Source organism: Lemur catta, chromosome 19, assembly GCF_020740605.2.
Source record: "Lemur catta isolate mLemCat1 chromosome 19, mLemCat1.pri, whole genome shotgun sequence".
Lineage (NCBI taxonomy): Eukaryota > Metazoa > Chordata > Mammalia > Primates > Lemuridae > Lemur > Lemur catta.
The window spans coordinates 10,827,732-10,852,872 of record NC_059146.1 but is presented as its reverse complement, the minus strand read 5'-3'; the positions used below and the strand labels follow the sequence as shown (position 1 = coordinate 10,852,872).

General features: G+C 32.4%; 1 protein-coding gene and 1 pseudogene across 1 annotated transcript in view; both read left to right on the top strand.

Moving 5' to 3' along the window:
* The window catches only part of TECRL (trans-2,3-enoyl-CoA reductase like), a 67,836-nt gene that overhangs the window by 1,714 nt on the left and 40,981 nt on the right, over positions 1–25,141 (top strand). Inside the window, exon 2 of the mRNA XM_045532443.1 lies at positions 16,575–16,626. Coding sequence (XP_045388399.1) covers positions 16,575–16,626 — 52 coding nt within the window. The remainder of the gene's footprint in view (positions 1–16,574; positions 16,627–25,141) is intronic.
* On the top strand, positions 9,086–9,182 carry LOC123624875 (annotated as a pseudogene).

Below are 25,141 nucleotides of genomic sequence, written 5' to 3'. Positions count from 1 at the left end.
TTCCTAAACCCACTTCATTTGGGCATTTGCCTCCATCACTTGTCAGAGTCTGAGCTTGCTGAGGTCACCAGTGAGGCACGGCAAATACTTTGCTAAATCCAACATGCCATTCTCATGCTTTTATCTTACTTGGTAGGTCAGCAACATTTTCCACTGTTAATCACATCCTCCTCCTTAAATTACTTTTGTTATTTGAGTTCCTGGATAATACACATTTGTTTTAACCTACCTTATTGGCGTTTCCCTTTCCTCTTTGCTGATTCTTTGTCTGACTTAGCTGTGAACTGTCAACAACTCACTTATCAGAACTTCTCCCTATATTCCCATCTACAATAATTTACCTTTTTTTGGAGACAGGGTCTCACTCTGTTGTCCAGGCTGCAGTGAAGTAGCATCATCATAGCTCACTGCATCCTCAGACATCTGGGCTCAAGCAAACTTTCCCCTCCTCAACCTCCCAAGAGCCGGGGACTATAAACGCACACCACAATAGCTGGCTCTTTTTTTTTTTTTTTTGGTACAGACAGGATTTCACTATGTTGCTCAAACTGGTTTCAAATTCCTGGTCTCAAGTAATCCTTCTGCCCTGGCTTCCAAAAGTGCTGGGATTATAGACGTAAACCACCGTGGCTGGCCTAACTTACCTTTTGAGTCCCATAGCTTTAAATATCATCTTCCTATTGATGACTCATAAACATTTAATGGCTATCTATTCTTGACCTGTAAATCCCTGTATTTAATTCTCTATCTCTATCTATCTATCTGGATGTTTACTAGGCATTTCAAACTTGACCACTTGGTCTTCTCCCAAACATCTTCCATAGAGTTACTCAAGCCAGTAAGCGGCAACTGCATCCTTCAAGTAGCTCAAGCCAAACACTTGGAGGGATCATGACTCATCTTTTAATCTCACACCCCACATACAATTCATCCTCTTGCCAATACCTTCAACATACATTCAGACTGACAAATTTTCATCACCTCTACTGCCAGGACTCCTATGTCTTCCCCCTGCTTTTGTCCTTAGCAATTTCTATATATTGCCTGCATAGCAACTAGAACTAGCCTGTTATATTCTGTCAGATAATATCATTCCCTCCTCCAGACTAGGCAGTATCTTTCCTTTGGTTTTAACTGTCAAATTTTCCCGGAAGCTTTTCTTGAATATTTAAAATTGCAAAGAGCCTGTCAACGTTCTCTTTTGGTTTTCCTTGTTTTATTTCTCTACTAGACTTATAACCATGTAACCCACTGTTTATTTTCCTTTCTTCATTTAATTCATTGTTTACCCTACTCTTAGTGTATAAGCTTCAAAAAGTGAGAGATTTCATTTATTATTCACCGGTATATCTTTAGCATTTAGTACAGTAATTGGGGCAAAGAAAGTGTTTAACAAATATGGGTTATATAAATGGACTTCTGTTCAAGAAATATGTAAATTTGACACTGCTAAGGTTTAGTAGTGGTAATTTTACAGTATAGGAATATAATATTTGAACATACTTTTACTGTTTTCTAAATCAAATTATTATTGAAGTAAATGTCCATATATTCACAGAAAGAGACTAAACCATTCCACCAAATGCCCAAATTCCTCCTGGTTTACCCTGAACACAGTGTGTGTGTGTGTGTGTGTGTGTGTGTGTGTGTGTGTGTGTGTGTGTCTGTATATAATTTAACTTTGTATTAGTGTATAATTTATTAGTAGACAGTCATATACTGATGACAAAAGTTAACAAGCTTTTCATAATGCAAATGGGAATATTAGCTAATTTAGTTATTTCCTATGAATGATTGAAATAATATAACTAATCACATATGATAAAATGGAGAGCAGACTTAAAATACATTGTTAAATATCATTCTTATGCATTTATGCATTTTTTGGAACATGAGATATATGAGATTGTAGGAAAAATAAATTTAAAAAATATAACGATCAAGTATTTCCAATTGCTGCCTCTCCTTGTCTCATTTCTACTTAGTAAAATGTCAGAAGCTTATCTAGTGATAAGTCAGTGATTCAAAAGCATGGCAGGAATTCTAGGAGCTAGGGCTAATAAACGTTTCCAATATCATCCCATTCTCTTTAGTCTTTTCACCAAGAAACCTGAACTCAAGAACCCTTTTTTTCCCTATTGTTTTGTTTTCTCTATGTCAAAACTCTAAAGAGCTTTTTAAAAATCTCTCACGAATAAAATAAAGCACTCAATAATTCTCTAATCCCTCTTATGCTAAAAATACCAATTATCAGAAAAGAGTAGAGAGAATAATAGGATAGTAAGACTGCATAGAAATTGTACCTTTAATACTAGAAATTTTGAGAATTCTTAATCTTTGACATTGCCACTTTTAATATTTTTCCTTATGCATACATGATACTTAACATATGTATGCCTCAATCTCTTTATCTGTAAAATGGGAATGACATCTGCTTTAGAATGGCCTCGTGGCAGTTTTCAGAATTTCATGTACATGCAAATGACAATACCTCTTGTGTTCTTCCTCGTCCTCTTGTTTCTTATCTTTTCCTCCATATACTCCTCTGGCTCTGCTTCCCATCTTTTCACCCCTTTTCTTCAATTCTCTCCTTCCTACTTTTTATAATGTAGCATTATATAAGATATAATTCAAAGCTTATGAGTTTTAAATTCAGAAAGACCAGAATTTTAATACAAATCTGAGAATGTGTTTTCTTTTTCCTTGGACATGGTCCAATATTGTTGACCTTTATTTTTCTTTTTTAGGTATTATTATTATTATTATTATTCCCCTTTACAGAGGAAAAAAACTGAGGCACACAGAGAGTTGAAATGAAAAACTTAGTAAGTGATAGAATCAAGCTTTGAATCCAGCCAATGTATGTTGTGTGCCTTGCTTATAAACAAAAGCACTTAATATGCTGCCACTTGAGAAATATTAATGATAGCTATTAGCCAAAACTCTCATGTTCTGGATAATTTTATGATTTGTTCATCTGACTTCTGATTCATATAACCTTGTATCAGGACTGGGGTGCTGTTTTTGAAGGATGTCTGCTTGTAATTCCATTTGAGACAAAGGCTTTTAAAGCATTCTATTTTTTTGATAACATTAGTTAACATTTAAACCTAGAAATTTAACATATGTTTAAAGCCCCTTTAATACTTTAAGAACAAAGTGTGAGATCAAATTTTTTTTATCATTAAAAATTACCTGCATTTCAAATTGATGATTTCTCCCAGCAGTGGCAATGAATATAATCATTTTTGTGACTCCCGAGAAGCCCAATCCTCACCTTTCTTTTGGGATATTCTTAGTAATTCTATAACATAGTGTGCAGTTCTAATTTCAAACAAATCAGTGTTCTTGGTTAAATATTATCCATTTTGACATAGATTTCTCTCCGAAAAAGTAGACCTATTATATTGAAGCAATACATAAGGTAAGGAAAGGCAGTATGGTGTGGTAGTTTATGCCCTGAAGTCAAACATATTTGTGTCTGCATTTAAACTTTGAAAATTATTGTTTTATTATCTTAACATGTTATTTAACTATTCTGATTCCTGGTTTTCCTTTAACAAAACTGGAGTTTATATAGCAATCTTCCAAGATTGTCTAAGGATTCTATATTTATATATAAAATATAGCCCCATGTTTGGCACATGGTTAGTTTTCTGTAAAGGAAAGTTATATTTTACATAGTGGCAATATATTAGAAATATTTATCTGGAAAGACTTACTGAGGTGGGAAAACCTTTCTAGTAATACTTTGCCATTATAATTTAAGTGTTTTGTACATCACTTGTTATCCCTTTCTGAAATGATTAGGAAGCATTCTAGAATTTTCCATGGGGACCATTTTGTAGCATCAGTTCTTAAACTCTACATCCAACTATCATAATGCAAAAATGTGCATATGCTATATAGACCATGAGATTCCATGCATATGGGGATATGAGCATTATACATCAATGGAACAATATAGATAAAATGAATATGTTCTAGAATATTACACATGAATAATATGTACAAAACAAATGTAGACTATATGTCTGTTCATCAAATGATGGCTGTATTTTTTCATTTCAGTATTTCATATAAGAAAATTATTTTTGTTAATGGTTAAGCTATAAAGAAATTGTCATTACTATCTTCTAATCTGTGAGGTGCAATAATACTTCATTTACAAAGTCTACATAGATGAATATATTTTAGAGGATGCATTTAGAAAGAGAAGAGTTGAAATTTACCAGATTGGATGGTTCTCCAATGCTCTGTTTTGATACTTTAGAGGGTTACAAACAATTATTATTAATTCAATGGATATTTGTTGTGATATTTTTCCAGTACTCTATTGAGTGTTTGAAATAATGCATTAACTCAAACAGGTAAGATTCCTATCATCATAGACTTTGTCCTCTCCTGTGGAAGACAAATACTGTTTAAGTGATTTTAGGTGCAAATATATCAACATAGAGAGGAGGAAAACACGGTAATTTGGGGTGGGAAGCAAAAGTAGATAACTTAGTCTGTGGAATAGGAAGACTTTCTTAGAGAAGTGATATTTATTGTGCCCTAGATAGTAAATAGGATGAATATAAGTTAGGAGATATCATAGATACTTGAATGATAGAAACAATAAAGCATGCTGTTTGGTTGTCAAGGGTGAGGGATGGGGAGGATGCTGAATTGCTATCTTGAGCAAGTGCAGACCCTGAGGCTGGAATAATTTACTGAGTTTTTCTTGTGGGTTTTGTTGATTTGTTTGTTTACTTCCTTGCTTATTTTTTGGTGCAGATAAGTAGAGAGGCAGGTAGGAAGCTCTCAGTTTGTTCATTTTAAGTTAGAGATTCTTGTGAGATATCCAAGTAGAGATATCAGTAGATCTTTCGGTGTGAGGATCTAGAAATCAGGAGAATAATCATGGTTAGGTTTGTTGATCTGGGAATTAGAAATGTATAGATGGTCCTTATAGCTGCTGGATTTGAGAAGACAAAATTTATAAAGAATGAGTAAGAACAGAAAATGGAGGCCTGAGAATCTCCAGCAAGTAAATGCCTTAAACAAAAAGGAAATTACAAAGAAAATACAGAGAAAGTGACAGAGAGATAGAGACATTGGAAATGTTGCAGCACAGAAACCTAAGCAAGAGAATTTGAGTGAAGACAGGAGTAGTATTATCATCTATGTCTAAGAAGCATAGAGAAATACAATATGTATCACTTGTATTAAATGCTATAATGTTCATTGAATTGTATTAAAGCTGTGTGAGTCTTCATTGAACTTAATTAGACCACTTTAAGTAGAGTGACCTAGGGGGAAATCAAACCTGGAATGGGAAATGATAATCAATCAATATGGAATAAGAAATTTGAGTTTGCTAGAAGGCATTTCTTTTGTAGATGGTAGATCTTTGGAGAAACTTAGTTTTCATTCTTCAACTTTATACTGTCTCTTATGTACCCTGATTCACATTCTTGGGATTACCTTCTACCTCTTGATTATTCCACGTTTCAGCATTCTCTACTACTCAACAGTCTCTTAATGTGGTTTACAATTTCCACTTCTTGAATTCTGGGAAAATTTGATTACTCTGAGTGCAGTGCCTTCTGTCACAATCTACCAATTCACATTTACTCTATATGGTCCAAAAGAGATAACAATGTCTTTGTGTGCCTCTTATGATTTCCTATAAGCAGATGTATTCCTTTACTGTTCCCAATATCAGTTCAGATATCCATCATTCATTGAATATAATCCCATAATGGTTCAAATATCCATTATTTACTCTATGTAACCCAGTAGATGGAAATGAGCATTCCTACATTATCATCACAATGTGAAATAGTAATTTGTGTTTGTTCAATCTAATGCTGTAATAATAAAGAAGTGGGGCTTATATTTGGTATATCACTATTTCATTTTTTCGTAGTAATTTATTTTCATTGTATTTTACAAATGTGTCAGCCCATGACAAAAATGGGAGTTTAAAAAATGCCACTTAGTTCTACATAGTTTGAGAAGCACTGAATTAGATGACAAGAAATAATCTTTTCAACATTGCCATGATTCAGACACATCAAGTAACCTAAATGTTATTGTACAATAAATATGTCTTGGATGTGAAATATAGAACATGCCGTATCCAGGATCTTCTTGGATTTCATTCTAAGGATTGCATTCTCTTAACAGTCAAGGTAAAAATGACTCTCAAAGGTTTGTTTTGTAAATATAGAAAACAACTTATAGCTAAAATGATTTAATTTTTAGATCAAAGAAAAGTGAATCAATCCTGTTTTCTTTGGAAATTTTCTACTTAAATAAAGTAAACCTGGGAAGATAGGGAGGACAAAGAAATGCTAGCCATTAAAAGAAGAAGATTAAATGGAGCATATTGTGCAATTAGAAGAAAGTTTGCTTTCTATTAAAGCAAGACTGAATGAAGAAAGTTAATACTTGGATACACGTTCAAAAAAGTACATAAAGCTTCAGTAACATTTCTGTATAAGGAAACTAGCAGTGAAATCAAGAGAGACATACAAAGATGAGAGAGCTATGCCTATACGCCTATTCTGTTATTCAAATTAGACAAACAGCTACTTTAGGTGTGGCTACTATACTTTAGATGACATCGAGTTGAAAATGAAACATATTCCCTAGGCCTAAAATGCATAAATCTAATTGGAAAGACAAATTACTTTAAAACAAATTTTAATCTGATAAAGAGCACATACAAGTTTAACAGAAATCTTACTAAAAAGGTAGGGGAAAAAATTCTTTCATCTAAGAGAAATTTAGGTATGAGAATGAGAACCAAGGAATTATTCTGCTGAAGGAGGCACTTGAAAGAGTTTAAACAGTGTGCATTACAATGCATTAACCTGGGTGGGGTAGAAAGAGCATCCCAGGGAAAAGGATTACCACATCAAAGAAAAAGAGGCAGGAAAATAACAAGCAAGGCTCCTTGCTTGATATAATTAAGTACATGATAGGATGTGGCAGAATGGAACAAACAGATTAAAATGCAATGGTTGTGACTGATGAGAGAGGGCGTGAATGCCTTGCTAAAGCATTTAGATTCTCTTCTTTCAAACAAGGTAGTGGTTTGTTTTTTCAGATCTGCCTTTCAGAAGTTCAATCTGGTAACCATGTGGAAGAGAAAATGGGTAGTAGAAAGACTGAGAGAGAGTTCAGTAAACCAGAGAAGCAAATCTTTCAGGAGCCTATTCAAGACTGTCACCTTTGGGAGGCAACATGATATCATGGGATCTGCTTAGGGTTTGAAGACACTCAGCCACATCTCACACTTAACCAGCTTGTGACATTGGGCAAGCTTATTTTCCTTTCACTTATGTTTTTTGACACACGTTAGCTCATTGGAGGCATCTGACAAATATTTAGGTTGATGCAAAAGTAATTGCAGTTTTAATGTTGAAAGTTGCCGTTTGATATTGGCATGCATGCTTAAATAAATGTTATACATCATTTTCATGGGTATTTCTCACTATATATATTTTTTTTTTGCTAATGACTTATTACTCGCTGTTCACTTTATACTTATTTTAGACTATGGAAATGATGTTAGACAAAAAGCAAATTCAAGCAATTTTCTTATTTGAGTTCAAAATGCATTGTAAAGCAGCGGAGACAACTTGCAACATCAACACTGCATTTGGTCCAGGAACTGCTAATGAACGTACAGTGCAGTGGTGGGTCAAGAAGTTTTGCAGAGGAGATGACAAGAGCTTTGAAGATGAGGAGTGCAGTGACGGGCCATTGGAAGTTGACAATGACCAATGGAGAGCAATTATCGATGCTGATCCTCTTACAACTACACGAAAAGTTGCCGAAGAACTCAGCTTTGACCATTCTATGGTTGTTCACCATTGGAAGCAAATGGGAAAGCTGACAAAGCTCGATAAGGGGGTGCCTCATGAGCTGACTGAAAATCAAAAAAATAGTCATTTTGAAGTGTCATCTTGTATGCAGCAATGAACCATTTCTCAATTGGATTGTGACATGCAACGAAGAGTGGATTTTATACAACAACCAATGATGATCAACTCAGTGATTGGACCAAGAAGAAGCTCCAAAGCATTTCCCAAAGCCCAACTTTGCACCAAAAAAGGTCATGGTCACTGTTTGGTGGTCTCCTGCTGGTCTGATTTGCTACAGCTTTCTGAATCCCAGCAAAACCATGACATCTGAGAGGTCTGCTCAGTAAATCGATAAGATGCACTGAAAACTCAATGCCTGCAGCCAGCATTGGTCAACAGAAAGGGCCCAATTCTTCTCCACTACAACGCCCCATGGCCAGTCGCACAACTAAGGCTTCAAAAGTTGAGCGAATTGGGCTACGAAGTTTTGCCTCATCTACCATATTCATCTGACTTCTCACCAACTGACTACCATTTCTTCAAGCATCTTGACAACTTTTTGCAGGGAAAATGCTTTCACAACCAGCAGGATGCAGAAAATGCTTTCCAAGAGTTCATGGAATTCCAAAACACGGATTTTTATGCTACAGGAATAAACAAATTTATTTCTCATTGGAAAAAATGTGTTGATTGATCGAAATGGTACCTATTTTGATTAATAAAGATGTGTTTGAGCCTCGTTATGATAATTTGAAATTTACAGTCTGAAACTGCAATTACTTTTGCACCAACCCAATACCATCTTCCATAAGGAATTTCACCTAGGAAATGGCTGTTGCACAAAACCTTGAATAAATTAATACATCGCTAACAAATTCAACTTTAAAAACTTGTTAATAACATGAAAATTCTCACATCTATTAAATATATTAAACAACTATAAAATGAAGGAATATTTAATGTTCACATTGCAATTAAAGTATTGAAGAAAATTTTTTTCCTTTCATGTATGTATGTATAAACTGTGCTTCAATAAGTATTAACATAAAACAGTTCAAATTAAATAAAGTTATTGGGTACATCTTAAGGATACACTTAAACCTATAAGAAATACATACACAGACCCATAATACTTTAATCTTTACTGACTATCAACCCTGTGTCTTAGTTTGGGCTGCTATAACAAAAATACCATAGACAGAGTGGCTTATAAACAGCAGAGATTTGTGTTAACATCAGCAGTACATTGGAAAAATACAGAGAAGATTAGCATGGCCCCTGTACAACAATGAAATAGAAATTCATGAAGTATTCCATATTTTTCTTCTGATTGAAAAGAAAAAAAGTAAAAGAAATTCACTTCTCATAGTTCTGGAGGCTGGAAAGTCTATAGTCAAAGAACCTCCAGATTCAGAGTCTAGTGAGGTCTGGCTTCCTGGTTCATAGATGGCCACCTTTTCCCTGTGTACTAACATGGCTGAAGGGGCTAGGGAGCTTTCTCAGGCCTCTCTTATAAGGACACTAAACCCTCAGTCACCTCACAGTCTCCACCTCCCAATCCATCACCTTGGGTGTTAGGGTTTCAACATATTAGTTATAAGGGGACATAAACATTCAAATCACAGCACTACATATGTAGTAAAACAGAATAATTACACCACAGTCTCTATCAAATATAGCTTACAACCACATAGGCTAGACAAATTTATACATTCCAAGTGCAACAGAATTTAGAATGTGGTATTATAGATGACAGGAATATGATATTACACTATTTTTTAATTTCAATTAAATTTAAACTAGATTTTAGTGTTATGCAATGAATTAATCTCCCTACATGCAAACCTGAAAGTGTGTACACCATACTAATTATCAAAATTTCAAGGTGAAAGAATTCTTAGTTCTTTTATGATCTGTCACTTCAAATAAAAAAGAATGTTCTTACATAATGTATGCGTGGGAAATAGTCTTGGTTTGCCCTTTTTATGGTTTTCTTTACTTTTTATCTTGGAAATTAAATGAAAATAATGAAGCCTATATCTTGTCTACATTATTATTTTATTTGTATATTTTGGTAGCCTAACAATGAACTATCTAATCATTACCTAATTTTGTTCCATGGTCTCAGTGTGTACTTAAATGTTATCTTTAAAATTCCATCTTTAGCTTGTTAGTTATGTGACCTTGATAAATCATTTGATCACTTTGAGTCATGGTTTTCTTATCTGTAAAATGGAAATCAAATATATCTTAAGCCATAGGGATGGTGTATGAATTAAATTATTTAATAAATGTAAAGGTCTTGGAATAGTACTAGATGCTTATTAATACTCAGTGATGTTAGTTATTACTGCTAGCATTGTTATCAGTGATCCCCAGTGCTATATCTCCATCATATATTAATTTAAAAGAAGAATGAAAACAAAAATGCGACAAATGCTTTGGGTAAAATGACAAAAATACTTAGTTTACAAGGTATTTAAAAAATTATATTAGTTCACTTATCAATTATGTAACAAAACTAGCAAGGAAACTCACTTCTGTGATTGAAAATTCTAATCCCTATCAATGTAATAGGAAATAACATAGTATATATCAGGCATTGAAATTGATCAAGCTTATAGGATTTAATAATATTCACTTTCTTTAAAAGTCTATAGTAACTATATTAGGGCATTTTTTTGTCCATAACAAAAGTTAAACTCTTTCCTGGTGTACTTATTGATAACACTTCTTTTTCATTTAAAGCTGTCTTGTTTTGAACTATAAATTCTATGGTTTCTTTTTTACATTTATGTCTGTGGCATGAATACACTCTGCAAGCCTATGTCCTCTATAACTAAAGATTAATTTTTCTACTTTCAAAAGAGACTGAAAAAAGTTATTTTTTAAAAAAGCTAACTGCATGACAATGAGGATAATGGCATGATAGTTGCCACTTATAGAAGGAGCTTCCACTCCATGAGGAGCAGAGGCTAAATTTCCTGCCACATTGAAGTGGGAAAGAAATTTTTATTCTTATTTGTAATGATGATTTCATGATCACCATACATAGCAGGTTATGTTGGCAGCAGAAGTAACATTATAATTCATATAACAAAATAGTTGATTTTATATTTTTAACATCAAATGAGCTGATTGTTCTCACAAGTATAATCAGTTAAAATTTAGAATTAAATTTTGGTTCATCTAACAAACACAATATACCTTATCTACTTACTATTTTAAGATTCAGTTCCTTTGATGAGAAAGAAATATTAAGAGAATTTCAGGGTTTTGGATGTAGGAATACTTATTTCTCCCTTCTGCACAATTAATTGTGATGTGTGAAAATGTATAAATTATTGTGATGATAATTTGTCCTTTATGCAGTGTTGTAAAACTGTATAAAAAGTAGAAGTTATTATAAATAAAATTTCTATGAAGCTACTGAGACATTAACTTAGTAATCAGAAGGGCTTATATGCTCTGTTAATTATCTTTTCCACTTTTTACACTCTGAATGCAACTAACAGACTGAAGGAGCAGATTGAGCACAGTCTTGTGGCTAATTGAGTAAATGTCTGACTCATTTAGTAGCTAATTATTTTTTTCTGATTTTTTTGGTCTAAAATTGCTTCAGAAAGTGCAGTTCTCAAAGATTGATGGAAATCAGCACTTTTTTTAACATGTAAAAGTAAAATGGAATTAAAAAAAAAAAAAACTTTGTTAAAAGCTTCTTATCCAACCATACTCGACAAGTAGGTTTCTTTTAGAAAAACATAATCTTAGTCTTTAAAGTATGCAAAATCAGAGAAAAATGTGTATGTCAAATTAGAAGATTGTCCTTTATTTTTCATTAATTAATTTCAGAATATTATAGGGGTACAAAAGTTTTGGTTAAAAAATTGCTTTTGTATTGTTTGCGTCAAAGTTATAAGTGTACTTAACCCACAGATAGTGCACATTATACCCGTTAGGTGTGAATTTACCCATCCCATTCTCCCTCTCCTACAACCTGCTTGATTTACTATGAATGTTATTTCCATATGTGCACATAAGTGTTGATCAGTTAGTTCCAATTTAGTGGAGAAGTACATATGGTGTTTGTTTTTCCATTCTTGTGATACTTCACTTAGAAGAATGGTCTCCAGTTCCATCCAGGTTAATACAAGGTGTTAGTTCATCTGTTTTTATAGCTGAGTACTATTCTATGGTATACATATACCACATTTTATTCATCCACCCATGTATTGATGGGCACTTGGGTTGATTCCACAACTATGCAATTCTGAATTGTGCTGCTATAAACATTCAAGTGTAGGTGTCTTTTTTAGAGAATTTTTTTTTCCTGTCATTAAATACCCAGTAGTGGGATTGCTGGATCAAATGGTAGTTGTACTTTTCGTTCTTTGAGATATCTCCATATTCCTTTCTATAGAGGGTGTACTAGTTTGCAGTCCCACCAGCAGTGTGTGTGTGTTTCTGTCTGTCTACATTCATGCCAACACTTGTTGTTCTGGGATTTTTGGTAAAAGGTGTTCTCACTAGAGTTAATTGATGTCTCATTGTGGTTGTGATTTGCACTTCCTTGATGATTAGAGATGTGGAGCAGTTTTTCATATGTTTGTTGGCCAGTAGTCTTTCTTCTTTTGAAAAGTTTCTGTTCATGTGTTTTGCCCGCTTTTTAATGGAGTTGTTTGATTTTTTTCTTTGTGATCTGCTTGAGTTCTTTATAGATTCTTGTTATCAGACCTTTATTGGATGTACAGCATGAAAATATTTTCTTCCATTCTGTAGGTTGTCTGTTCACACTAATGATTATTTTTTTGGCTGTGCAGAAGCTGTTTAATTTGATCAGGTCTCATTTATTTCTTTTAGTTGTTGCAATGATTGCTTTTGGGGCCTTCTTAATAAATTCTTTGCCTAGTCCGATGTGTATAAGAGTTTTTCTAACATTTTTTTCTAGAATTCTTATGGTATCATGCCATAGGTTTAAGTCTGTTATCCATCATGAGTTGATTTTTGTGAGCAGTGAGAGGTGCAGATCCTGTTTCAGCATTCTACATGTGGCTATTTAAGTTTCCCAGCACCATTTATTGAATGAGGATTCTTTTCCCCAGTGTATGTTTCTGTCTGCTTTGTCAAAGATCTGATGGCAATATGATGATGGCTTTATATCTGGGTTCTTTCTTTGGATAAATTGGTCTATGTCTGTGTTCTTGTGCCAGTACTGTGCATCAGTGGTTACTGTAGCTTTGTAGTATAGCTTGAAGTCTGATAAATTGATGCTTCCCAAATTTGGTCTTTTTGCTTAAGATTCCTTTTGGAATACGGGCTCTTCTGGTTCTATATGAAGAATAGGATAATTTTTTCTAGATCTGAAGAAAACGTTGTTGGTAATTTAATAGGGATTGCATTGAATATGTAGATCACTTTGTGTAGTATAAACATTTTAACAATATTGATTCTGTCAATTCACAAGCATGGTAAGTTTTTCCATCTATTTATGTTCTATGCTGTTTCCTTCCTCAGTGTTTTATAGTTCTCCCTGTAGAGGTCTTTCACCTCCTGAGTTAAATATATTCCTAGGTATTTCATTTTCTTGTTGTTTTTGTGAAGATAAGCTCAATCAGGAATAAAAAAGGAGACGTTTCAACTGATACCAGAGAAATACAAAATATCAGTATCTGAATACTATAAAAATCTCTACGCACATAAACTTGAAAATGTTGAGTAAGTGGACAGATTCTTAAAAACACACAGCCTTCCTAGGCTCTATCAGGAAAACATAGAATTGCTGAACACACCAGCATCAAGTATTGAAATTGAAGCAGGAATAAAAAATCTTCCAACCAAAAAAAAGTCCCATAGCAGTTGGTTTCATACCCAAATTTTATCAGATCTACAAAGAGTAACTGGTACTTACCCTGCAGAAATTATCTCATAGCATTGAGAAGACAGGAATCCTCTTCAACACATTTTATGGAGCCAACATCACCTTGATAACAAATCCAGGAAAAGATCAACAAAAAAAGAAAACTACAGACCAATATCCTTTATGAATATGGTGCAAAAATTCTCAGTAAAATCCTAGCAAACCAAATTCAGCTGTTCATCAAAAAAATAATCCACCATGAAGAAGTAGGCTTCATCCCTGAGATTCAGGGGTGGTTCAACAGATGCAAATCTATAAATGTAATTTACGACATAAATAGAAGTAAAAACAAAGACCATACGATCCTCTCAATAGATGCAGGAAAAGCATTTGACAAAATCCAGCACCCTTTTATGATAAGAACACTTAACAAAATAGGCATAGACAGGACTTACCTCAAAATGATAAAACCCATATACTATAAACCCACAGCCAACATCATACTGAACAGGGAAAAATTAAAGCTTTCCTGCTTAGAAGTGGAACAAGACGAGGTTACCCACTACCACTATCTATTCAACATAGTGCTTATAAGTCCTAGACAGAGCAAATAGGCAAGAGAAGGAAATTAAGAGTACCCAAATGGGGAGGAAAGAAGAGGTCAAACTATCTCTGTTGACGATATGATCTTACATCTAGAAAATCCCAAAGATTCTGCCAAGGGAGTACTGGAATTGATAAATAAATTCAATAAAGTCTCAGGTTGCAAAATCATTGCACACAAGTCAGTAGCATTCATGTACGCGAACAACACTCAAGCTGAGAACCAAATCAAAGATTGTCCTTTAAACTGTTTTAGTCTCATGAAAGTCCTACAGCTTTTTCATAGAAATGAATTTGAGAAAGATTTTGCAAATCGCATTAATGAACTTTGATCCTATTCTATTTTCATGTAAGTTTGCACTGGCAGTTTTATTTTTGACTTCTACAAAAGTTAATTAAAATTTTATCATATGCTATTGGTATACTACATGGTGAAACTCAAACTATAAACTAGGTCATTGTTCTCAAGGTCCTTATAGATTGAAAAACCACTGCATAAACAATAATGTACCCTTCATAAAGTTCCAGATGAACACATATCAAAGCCAAATTGAAAGATTATTGATCATAAAATTTATTTTTTTTTCAAAATTGCATGACCTTTGAAATGAATGATGCCAAACATTTGTTACTCTAAGGAGTAGCATGCAGGTTTTAATCCACCTTGTCAGAGAAAGCAACATATAAAAGTGGTGAATAAGTAACATTTAGATAAAACAATGGACACTGCTAAACAACATTAAAAAAATACAATTCAAATATCAAAGGTCTATAACCAAATTAAAATGAAATGTGATATGTGCAAGTATATAAATATACATTGCTCCCTCTATAAACTCTTTTTCAAATAATCCCTAATGTTTTCCACAGAAGAGCAGTGCTATGAAATATTTGAAAGTTTGATACACACAGAACACTTTAGAGTCACTGTGTTGTTTATAGCATAAATCAAGTGGAAATTTATATCATTTTGTAGGGCTTAAATCCTATAACTTTCATATTTAGTAAACCATATACAAACAGGAAATCATAAAAAAAAAATTTGTAAACACTCTACTGAACCCTTGGTCTTGTCCTACTAAGCTGGGAGTAGAATATGGTAAAAATGTATTTGTTATAGTTCTATTATAAGAAATTAAAATATTAAATTTAGTATAAAATATTAATAAGAACTACCTGGAGGATTATTATATGCCAGACTTTTATGTATTTCTTTCCATTTAACCTTTCAAAATAACTGTAAGAAGATTTTAGTGTATCAAAAATAAATAATGTACACATATAATAATAATGTATTTCATCCACATTCCATACCTATTCAGAGAAAGAAAATGTTTTTTGAATGATCATGAAAACATCTTCTGAGCTAGAATTTTAAGGAGATTTGAGTTTTTCATAAGCCAATAAAAAGGATCAGAGGCAGAGGGAAATTTCATAAAATTTGTGAGTTTGATATAAACAAAGCAGAAAATCAAAAAAGTATTATGATGGCTTGAGGTGTTTGGATAGAACTATTGCCCTCAGGAATTTCCCAATTTAGATGGTAAGAATATATTTCATTCATATTTTTAATTTATAAAAAGTTATATTTAGTAGATTAGGATCAAATATTTAGTAAAATCATTATATTCTTAGAGAATCCAAATAATATATGTCACATGTATTTTAATGGACCTTTAGTATTTATAGTTGGGGATTTTAATAATATAACTGGGCTTAAGGTGATTTTGTCTCATGAAATTCTCATATAAACATTCTGTCTCTATTGTTCATGTGAATCAATTTCACATCCCATGGCACGTTTGCTAGATACACCCTTTTACTTGCTTGTGCATAATCATATTTTTAATAAATAGTCTCATGAGATATTGAAAGAGGAATTGATTATTTTGGATAGAGAAAATTCACGAACGGGTTTTAAAGATAAAAATTTCATTGAATTTGCATAAAAACACCATTAATTCTGTATACAGATATAAATTTTTAAGAGCTTGTATTAATGATTGTAATATTTCAACTTTATGAAACAATACTTGCTAGTATCGGGATATCACATGTTCCCTACAAATGTATACAATTATTTACCCAGGATAATTGAAAATTAAAAATCGAAAGCTAAACAAAACAAAAATGGCTCTTTTGTAAGACTTTTATTATTTAAACATATTAACATGTTTTTGTTTCTTAAACAAATGTGTAGAAAAGAAACTAATACTTTTTCCTTATAAGTCTCTCTATTTTCTTTTCCTTTTCAGGTGACACAAACATCTACTATTCATGATGTTAAACAGAAATTTCACAAAGCATGTAAGTTTTATGTATCATTCAGAATTTATATTATGGCGTTTTTCTTCAAGTTAATTCAAATTTATCTGTACATGTAAGTGAAATACAATGGTTGAAAGAGTGTATGGAAACCATATTTTTATATGGAACTCAGAGGTAATATTATACTTAATACTTCTCAACCATAAAGATTATTCCATCTAACTCTCTAGTTGATCCTTTAATTTCCAATTTTTTTTTTCACAAAGTTGTTTTTAGTTCATGCTTGAACTTTCTTTTATGCTAACTGGAAACTTCTTACATATCAAAGCATTAATTGATAAAAATATTTCTTCTATTTGAGAAGAATAAGCACGTTTTTACTTCATGTATTTATACTGGTAAAATTTCATTGACATAGAAATTCTTTACATAATATAATACATTTAAATTATAGTGTTTAATTTTATTGATAGCTAAATTTACCTTATAAACAAATCTCCTACTGTGATTTACTGAGACTTTTATATTTGGCATATTTCAAATAAATGTTTATTTTTACACTTTTCTAATAAAATTTACCTCAAGTGTTAAACATATTAACAATGTTTGTAATTACTGGGCAGCATTTTTTACAGACTTTATAGTTTAGAGCAGTTTCTAGTTTGCAAAATTTATTGAACAGAAAGTACAGAGATTTTTGCATATACCATATGCTCCTACACATGCATAGCCTGTCCCATTATAAACATTCCCCCAACACAGTCGTACATTTGTTACAATTAATGCATCTATACATACTGGCACATCATAATAATGTAAATTCCAAAATTTACATTAAGAGTCACTGTTCGTGTTGTATATTTTATAGGTCTTGGTAGAAGGCAATTTTAATACTTTTTCATTTAGTTGAACAATATTTATTTTGTGAAAATAATCTTTAAAATCACAATTTAATGCATTAAACTATTTGGTAGTACCTGAGAGTAAAATAGGTAGATTTATTGCTTTATTTTCTTTTAGGAAAAATATAGACTATTTACTAAATATTTTCTTAACACACAGCATTATGGTACTAAATATTTTCTTAACACACAGCATTATGGTAGGGATAATGACTAATTCAGTGAAGGTAGAAGATGTGCCATCAGCCATCAAAAAATGGTATCAAAATATACATCTAAAAATATAGGAATAAATTTCAAATGTATTTGGAATGTACCTGAAATTTATGAACATTTTGGGGAAAATCTATTTAGAATTTATAATACAGAAAGTATATCCAGGATGTAATAGAATAGTTTGAAATATACTTACTCAGTTGAAAATTCTTGAAGAAGTTGAGTTCTGATATTTTACCATAAGTACCCCTCAATTATTCTGATTTGATCACTACACATTGATTCCTGTATCAAAACATCACATGTGCCCCATAAAAACATACAATTAAGTACTCATAATTAAAGATTTTAAAAAATCATAAAATCACATAGGATTTGAATATGCTGAAAAGAACCAGAAAAGCATTATAGTAAGGCAAAAATAACAAAACAAAAAAGGTATACATATCTCTCAGAGATTAATTTTCTAACTTTTGGCATGACAATTAAATTCTTTGTATTTTTATGCCAATATTTTTGAAATCATTGAGTTTCTTTTTAAATTTAAATTTGTATAATATCTAATCGCGTCATCTATGTGAGCCATGTTACCCTGATTATTTCCATAAGTATTTCCAGTTTATTTCTATTTTAAATGTATTTCTTCTGAGTTATTTCTATGTTAGCATAAACATGGATCTTATTAAACTAGTAATTGAATTTCCATCTTCAAAATTACTTAGACCAATTCTAATACAGTGGCTTCAGATTGTTTAGATTGTAGTAATAAGTAAGAAGGCCTTTGAAAGTGACTTTTTTACTATTAGGTAGAAGAATGCAACAAAATGATTATATTTATAATAATGACATAATAAATATATTATTTCTATTGTCGGAAAATAAGTACATGAATCGAAGGCTAATCTATGTGTAAAAGAGTGTGTAGTCACCTTGCTAAAAATGTATAATTACTTCTATGATAATTTGTGCCAACCAATAGACACATAACAGTTGCATGGAATCTTAAAATTTTAAAGCTAGAATTTCTTACTTTCTTTGTTATATTATTCAGAGCCTGTTAGGAAAGTGAAGTTAATGGGCTTATAGAAAATGCTAGAAATGACCCTCTGAAAAACTGGAAAATTAGATAATTGACCATTTAAAAATAGTATGGTTGGTTCTAGTAGCTATGTCAAGACTTAAGGATTTGACAAGTATTATTTTATTCACTTTTGTAATCACAGTTCTAAGCTTTAACAGCTGTACATAATTTCTTACCTTATCCACTTTCTCAAAATTACCTTTACTTTCAAAAGTCAATTCAGTTGTACGTTATATTTAATGTGTTTGCCAAATTGTGAAAGACATTAAAAAATATTGCTAACCTTGAAAATCTGTGACCATTTGGACAAAGGAGAAAAAAAAACAACAAAAGTGGTGTATTGATTTCCTTAAGATCTTCTCTTTTTAGCATACTTTAGAACTAGATAACATTGAATACTTATTCAAATACTTAAATATATATAAAAAATAATCATATACATAAGAAGCACAATTGTCAAGTTTTTAGAAACTTACTTCCTATTTTTGACACCACATTAATTTTTTATGCCATTTCTGTGGCTGTTTATTTTCAGGTTCTCGAGTTATAATGGAATTTAATCTCAGGAAAAAAAAAAAGAAAAAAAATCTCTTATCAGAAAACTGTATTTCCTAAAGACTGAATTCTCCTCACATGTCTTTTATCTCTATCCTTTGTTCTCTTAGGTGTTCTGACTCCTGATGCTGATAAATTTTCTTTCTACTCTCTCAGACTTGTGTCTGCTTTACATTTTTCTTAGTTCTATTTTAGTGCTTTCTTTACTGTGATTTTGCTTTTCCTGTGCAATAACTATCTTAATGTTCTTCAAAGTTTCATAATTTTTTTAGTTCTGCTTTGTTATAAGAGTCATCTTTTAGATTATCCTCTTGAAACCTGAGAAAATCATATAAAAATATAGAAAGGGGAGTAAACCACAATTAATGTGTTAGGTGCTAAGGCAGGAGGGAGAGAGAGATAGTTTTCATGAAAAAGAGATAACCAGTAAAATTATAAATTATATATATGCACACACACAAACATAATTTTACCTATTTCTTATGCTTTCCTCATTTAATGCATCAAAAATGCATAAAATGCATTTAGTTGCAAATCTTCCATTGGTTTTTATCTTCACCTGTTTATTCCTTACCCCTTGTAACTATTGTGGTGTGGGTTTTTTTTGTTTGTTTTGTTTTTGCATAGTCAAGCTCCCAGACAGCTTTAGAAATCTTTATACTCACGTTTCTTTATATCGTGCTCTATTCACTTTTATTTCACAAAGTTTACATAGAATAATTACACATTATTGTGAAAACATAAAGAATTATGAGTCCAGGTTACGCTCTAACTAAAACTGTGTGAATATTTTCTAAAGTGTCAATTTCAATTTGTTGCTATAATTTAATATATAGCTTCAGAAAACATTTACACAAATGCAAATTCATGAAGAAAAACCTCAAATTAATTATGTTTCCTATAGAGTAAATTTCAAAGAAAATTTGAAAAGCATCAACATTTCTTTAAAACTGAACAACTTATTAAATTATTTAAGGAAAATAATAAAAACATACTTCTAATACTTTTTTTTCTCTTTTGAAGATTTTACTGTATAAAACTCTTCTTCCTGGAATTTCTTTCAAAATGTAGTTACTTAGTATGAATAAATACACTAAATAGTTAAAAAACAAAGACATAATTTATTTTTCAGATAGTTTGTTGTTAATGTATAGAAACTTTACTGATTTTTGTGTGTTGATTTTATTTCCTGCAACTTTACTATACATTTTATTAGTTCTAAGAATATTATTGGTGGATTCTTAGGATTTTCTGTATATATAAGATCATGGATCAAAAGTGACAATTTCACTTCTTTTCCTATTTAGATGACTTTTATTTCTTTCCCTAATTGCTGTAGCAAGTTTTGCAATACTATGTTGAATAGAAGTGGTGAGAGTGGGCACCCTTTGTCATATATTGCCTTATTGTGTTAAGGTATATCCCTTGTATACCTAACTTGTTGAGAGTTTTTATAATGAAACAATGTAGAGTTTTGCCAAATGCTTTTTCATTTAACTGTAATTCAATTTGTTAACTTTTTACTTTGTTGTATTAGTTTCTGTCAGTGCTATACTACTTAGCTTCTTAAAACAAGAAATGCATTATGTGAGGATTTTTGCAAGTCATGAGTCTGGATGGGCTTGGCTGGTTCCTCTGCTCTGGGTTACAAAAGGTGGAAATAAGATTTTGGCTTTTATCTGGAGGCTCTGGGGAAGAATCTCCTTCCAGTCTCTCAAGAAGGTTGGAAGAACTCTGTAACTTACCAGGAACTACTCTCAACTACTGAAGATGTCCTGCATTTTTCTTCATATCACCCCTTCCATCTCCAAATCAACAACCGCACATCTAGTCTTTCTCATGCTTTATTATTATTTTTTCATTTTTTTTTATTTCAGCGTATTACGGGGGTACAAATGTTTAGTTACATATATTGCTTTTGCCCCACCCAAGTCAGAGCTTCAAGCGTGTCCATCCCCCAGATGGTGTTTCTCATGCTTTAAATCTAACTGCTACTTCTGTCACATCTCTCTGACTCCAGCTGATCAAAAAGACTCATGAGATTAGACTGGGCCTGCACAGATAGTCCAGGATAATCTATGTTTTCAACAATCTTCAAAATCTCTTTTGCCATGTAATGTAACATATTTATAGGTCTGAAGATTAGAAAGTGGACATTTTGAGGGGACCATCATTCAGTCTACTACATATTATGAGATGTTTTTGTGTCCATTTAATAATCAAACATTCCATTAATTATACTGTCATATTTCTGCATTGCTACATCAAATTATGAATGGGAACACAGAATGATGACCCACTCTTTAACTTTAGAATCATGTAAAATAAACTGTGCATTTAATTTCAAGTATCAATTGAATAGTAACTGGCATTTTGTTATTGCTAGTATGAAGTCAAATCTTACAATTTTGGAATAAGGAAGTAACTATATAAATTGTTTTTCAAGCAGCTTTAATTTTATGGAGGTGGTTTATTTTAAACATGGGTGCTTTATTGGTCAGGGAGATTTATTCAGCCAAAATTCATGTGAGAAAGTAACATCTTTGTAAAATACTGGTGAATGTATGTAGCAATGAAATTTTCTTTTTACTGTTTTATTTGGTAGAAAAGTCATTGAAATTCTCTGAGCTCAACATCTTCACCTCCAGGGCAGCATTATTATCAAAGCTGCAGGGCTCCTATAAATTTAGATACTATCTATTTATTTATATTCATCGACTTATCATCCATCTATCTACTTATCTCTCTCTAGGTATAGTGTTGGCATCCTGTAATTAGTTTTTGATGATGACTTAAGGCTCAGTTCGATATTAACTTCTCATCTTAACTTCTCCAGTAGAAATTGTTGGTCTGTCTTAATGTCTGTATAGTCCAGTCATCAGTGTACAAACATGGTATTTGAATTATTTGTGTCTTCATTATTGGTAGACTTTGAAGTACTTGAAGTAATGAACTGTGTATTTTATTAATACTTTATTATTTTTGACACCAAAAACAGCTTACAATAATCATTCAATCAATATTTGTTTAAATATTTGTCTTAGATCTAGATCAAAAATAGTTTTAGCTTAAAGATTGCAAAATAGTAATGAGGTAAACAAGATTAGTCCAATTTTCTTTTTCAAGCTAGGTCAGGCCTTAACCCAGCTGCTTTACAAAAATTCTTATTGTGCAATAGGGTTTTAATGTCACTACTTTGAGCAGATTAATTAATAAAGTTTGATGCATTTAATGCAGTGGTATTAGGCATAATTTTTTCCATTTAATAAAGTTCTGCATTATAGATTTATAAAGAGTGATCACAAATGCCCTCCATAAAATAAAATGTAGCATTTATTATGTGGTTAGATGGCTGTTCTTTTCATTAATAATGAAAAATATCTGTCATACACAATGTTTAAATTCCATTTTAAGGTTATCCACCCTAATACCCCTCTCAGTTGGTAGTACTTCCATGAATAACTAGGTAAACATTTTAACTGTTAAAAGTGATTTTTAAAATCACCAATTTCCAGGATACTCCCCAAATTACCTGACTATACCTACTTCACAAGTTAGGTAAGGTTCTCCAAAGAAACAGAGCCAGTGTAATGTTGGTGGGGTGGAAAGAGACAGAAAAAGATTGATTTAAGGAATTGGCTCACAGGATTGTGGAGGCTTAGTGAGTCCACATGATAGGATACGCCGGCAGGCTGGACACTTAGAGAAGAACTGCAGTTTGAGTCCAAAGGTGGGCTGCTGGCAAGATACCTTCCTTTTTGGGAAAGACTAGTCTTTCAACTGATTGGAAGTAGCCGACCCATCCTAAGGGGAGCAATCTGCTTTACTCAAAATATACCTACTTCAGTGTTATCTCACCCAAAAAAACACTTTCACAGAACATTCAGAATCATATTTGACCACATATTTTGAAATTGTGACCTAGCTAAGTAAACATGTCAAATTAACCTTCATTCCTAGCTATGTCATCTGAATGCCTATTAAAGGAAATAAGGTTGTTTTATTCTATCCACCTCACTCGGGGTTGAGATCCACAGGAAGTTTTCCTGAAAGCATTCCAAAGGAGATTGTAAGCTAAAGCAAATGTGATAACGCTGCTATTCTGCTGATATTCTTCTTGTTGAGAAAATCAAGCTCTGGCAAAATTTTTATGGAATAAAGTGAAACTCGAAGGGCATATTCTAATTCAGTTTACCCCTTCATTAATGTATAGTTTTGTAGGACGTCGCTAACATTTTTCACTAAATGAAAAACCTGCTTCTGTGCAATAGAAAGATGTTGATTCTTTTCTTATATTAAAATGAAAACGAGCACATTCAATATTCTTTAAACATGAATTATTAATGTTAAATATTTCATAATTTCTCATAAGCAGTGCCTTAATTATTTGAGAAATTACATTTGAAAGAAAAGAACACCATTATTTTGAGAATTGAATTAGAATGTGCTGAATTTTGAGAGTAGTCTTTATGTTTCCAATCACATGAATATTTTTCACATGTAAATTCCATTACTCTTCTCCATATATATTCACTATGGCTATTTTTGTAATAGTATTTACCTAGGAGAAATGGGTCTCAATCATATATATCTCTTCAATGATCCCCTTGTGTGCTACAACACAATGTTGTATACCCCTTAGGATTTATTCCATAGTTCTCAATTTACTCATTTATATTAATTACTTAGTGTACAACAACACGATAAATAATAATATTTTCAATTATGCTTTGGGTTATAATTTGTTTATATTATACAGCATTTGCAGTTGTGTAAAAGGTTAGAATATGGGCTCATCTTCAGGGATTTAACAATATTTTCTAAGATTTTAGATTTTCACTCAAGATAAACTGTCGTATTTCGAAGCAAGATCAAAGCAGTGTGATCCCTCATGTGGTGATCCTTAAATGATTTACACAAATTTATTTTTACATTTTATAAAATTATGAAACATTTATGAAAATTCTAATTCTTTATTAAAAAATGTAATTTCCCAAAAAGCTTCTAGTAAGGAAATGAAATTTTAAAACAAAATGAGGTATTTGTAATTTTGTCTCCGCTTGAGTCTGTCCTCCCTGTCAGAGTTTCCAGAAAACTCAGTCCTGGGGAATCCAATAAGCTTCCAAGACTAAGGTAACTGGAACAGAGAGGGAAAATCTCTTTAATGTTCTACTCATGCACTGGCCATTGGATTTTGTCCCTGCCTTTGCAGCATCAGCTTTCTAGAATGTAGAGTGGTCAATCTCAGAGAGAACAATTGAAAACTATATACAAGGAGAGTCACATTTTTGAGCTAGGATTTGTTAAAAAAAATCTGAACTATTGCTCCAGGAAGAACAGAGTGGGAGCAGGAAAGAGAGTGGAAGCAGGGAGATCAGGAAGGAATCTACTAGAACAGACTCCAGGGGACTGCAGTGGGGGATGGACTACCATGATGGCAAGTAGAGGAGAGAGAAGTGACCAGATTCCAGGTCGATCAGGATGGTAATGCTGACACAAATTCCTGCTGTATCAGATGTGGAGTGTGAGCAAATATAAACAGTAAACTATCATTCTGCATTTACTTCCCTGAATATCTGGAAGAATGAGGTGAAGTCATGGGGAATCAGATTTCCGGGGAGATATTGGGCATTAAATTTTGGACATGTTGATTTTGTAATGTCTCAGAGTAAAGGTGTCATATGGGCACCTGGACACATTACTGTGGCTACAGAAAAGTGCCTGTGAAGCCTAGGCAGGGCTATGTGACTTTCATGGATGTGACCCTGTACTTTTCCTGAGAGAAATGGAAGCTTCTTGA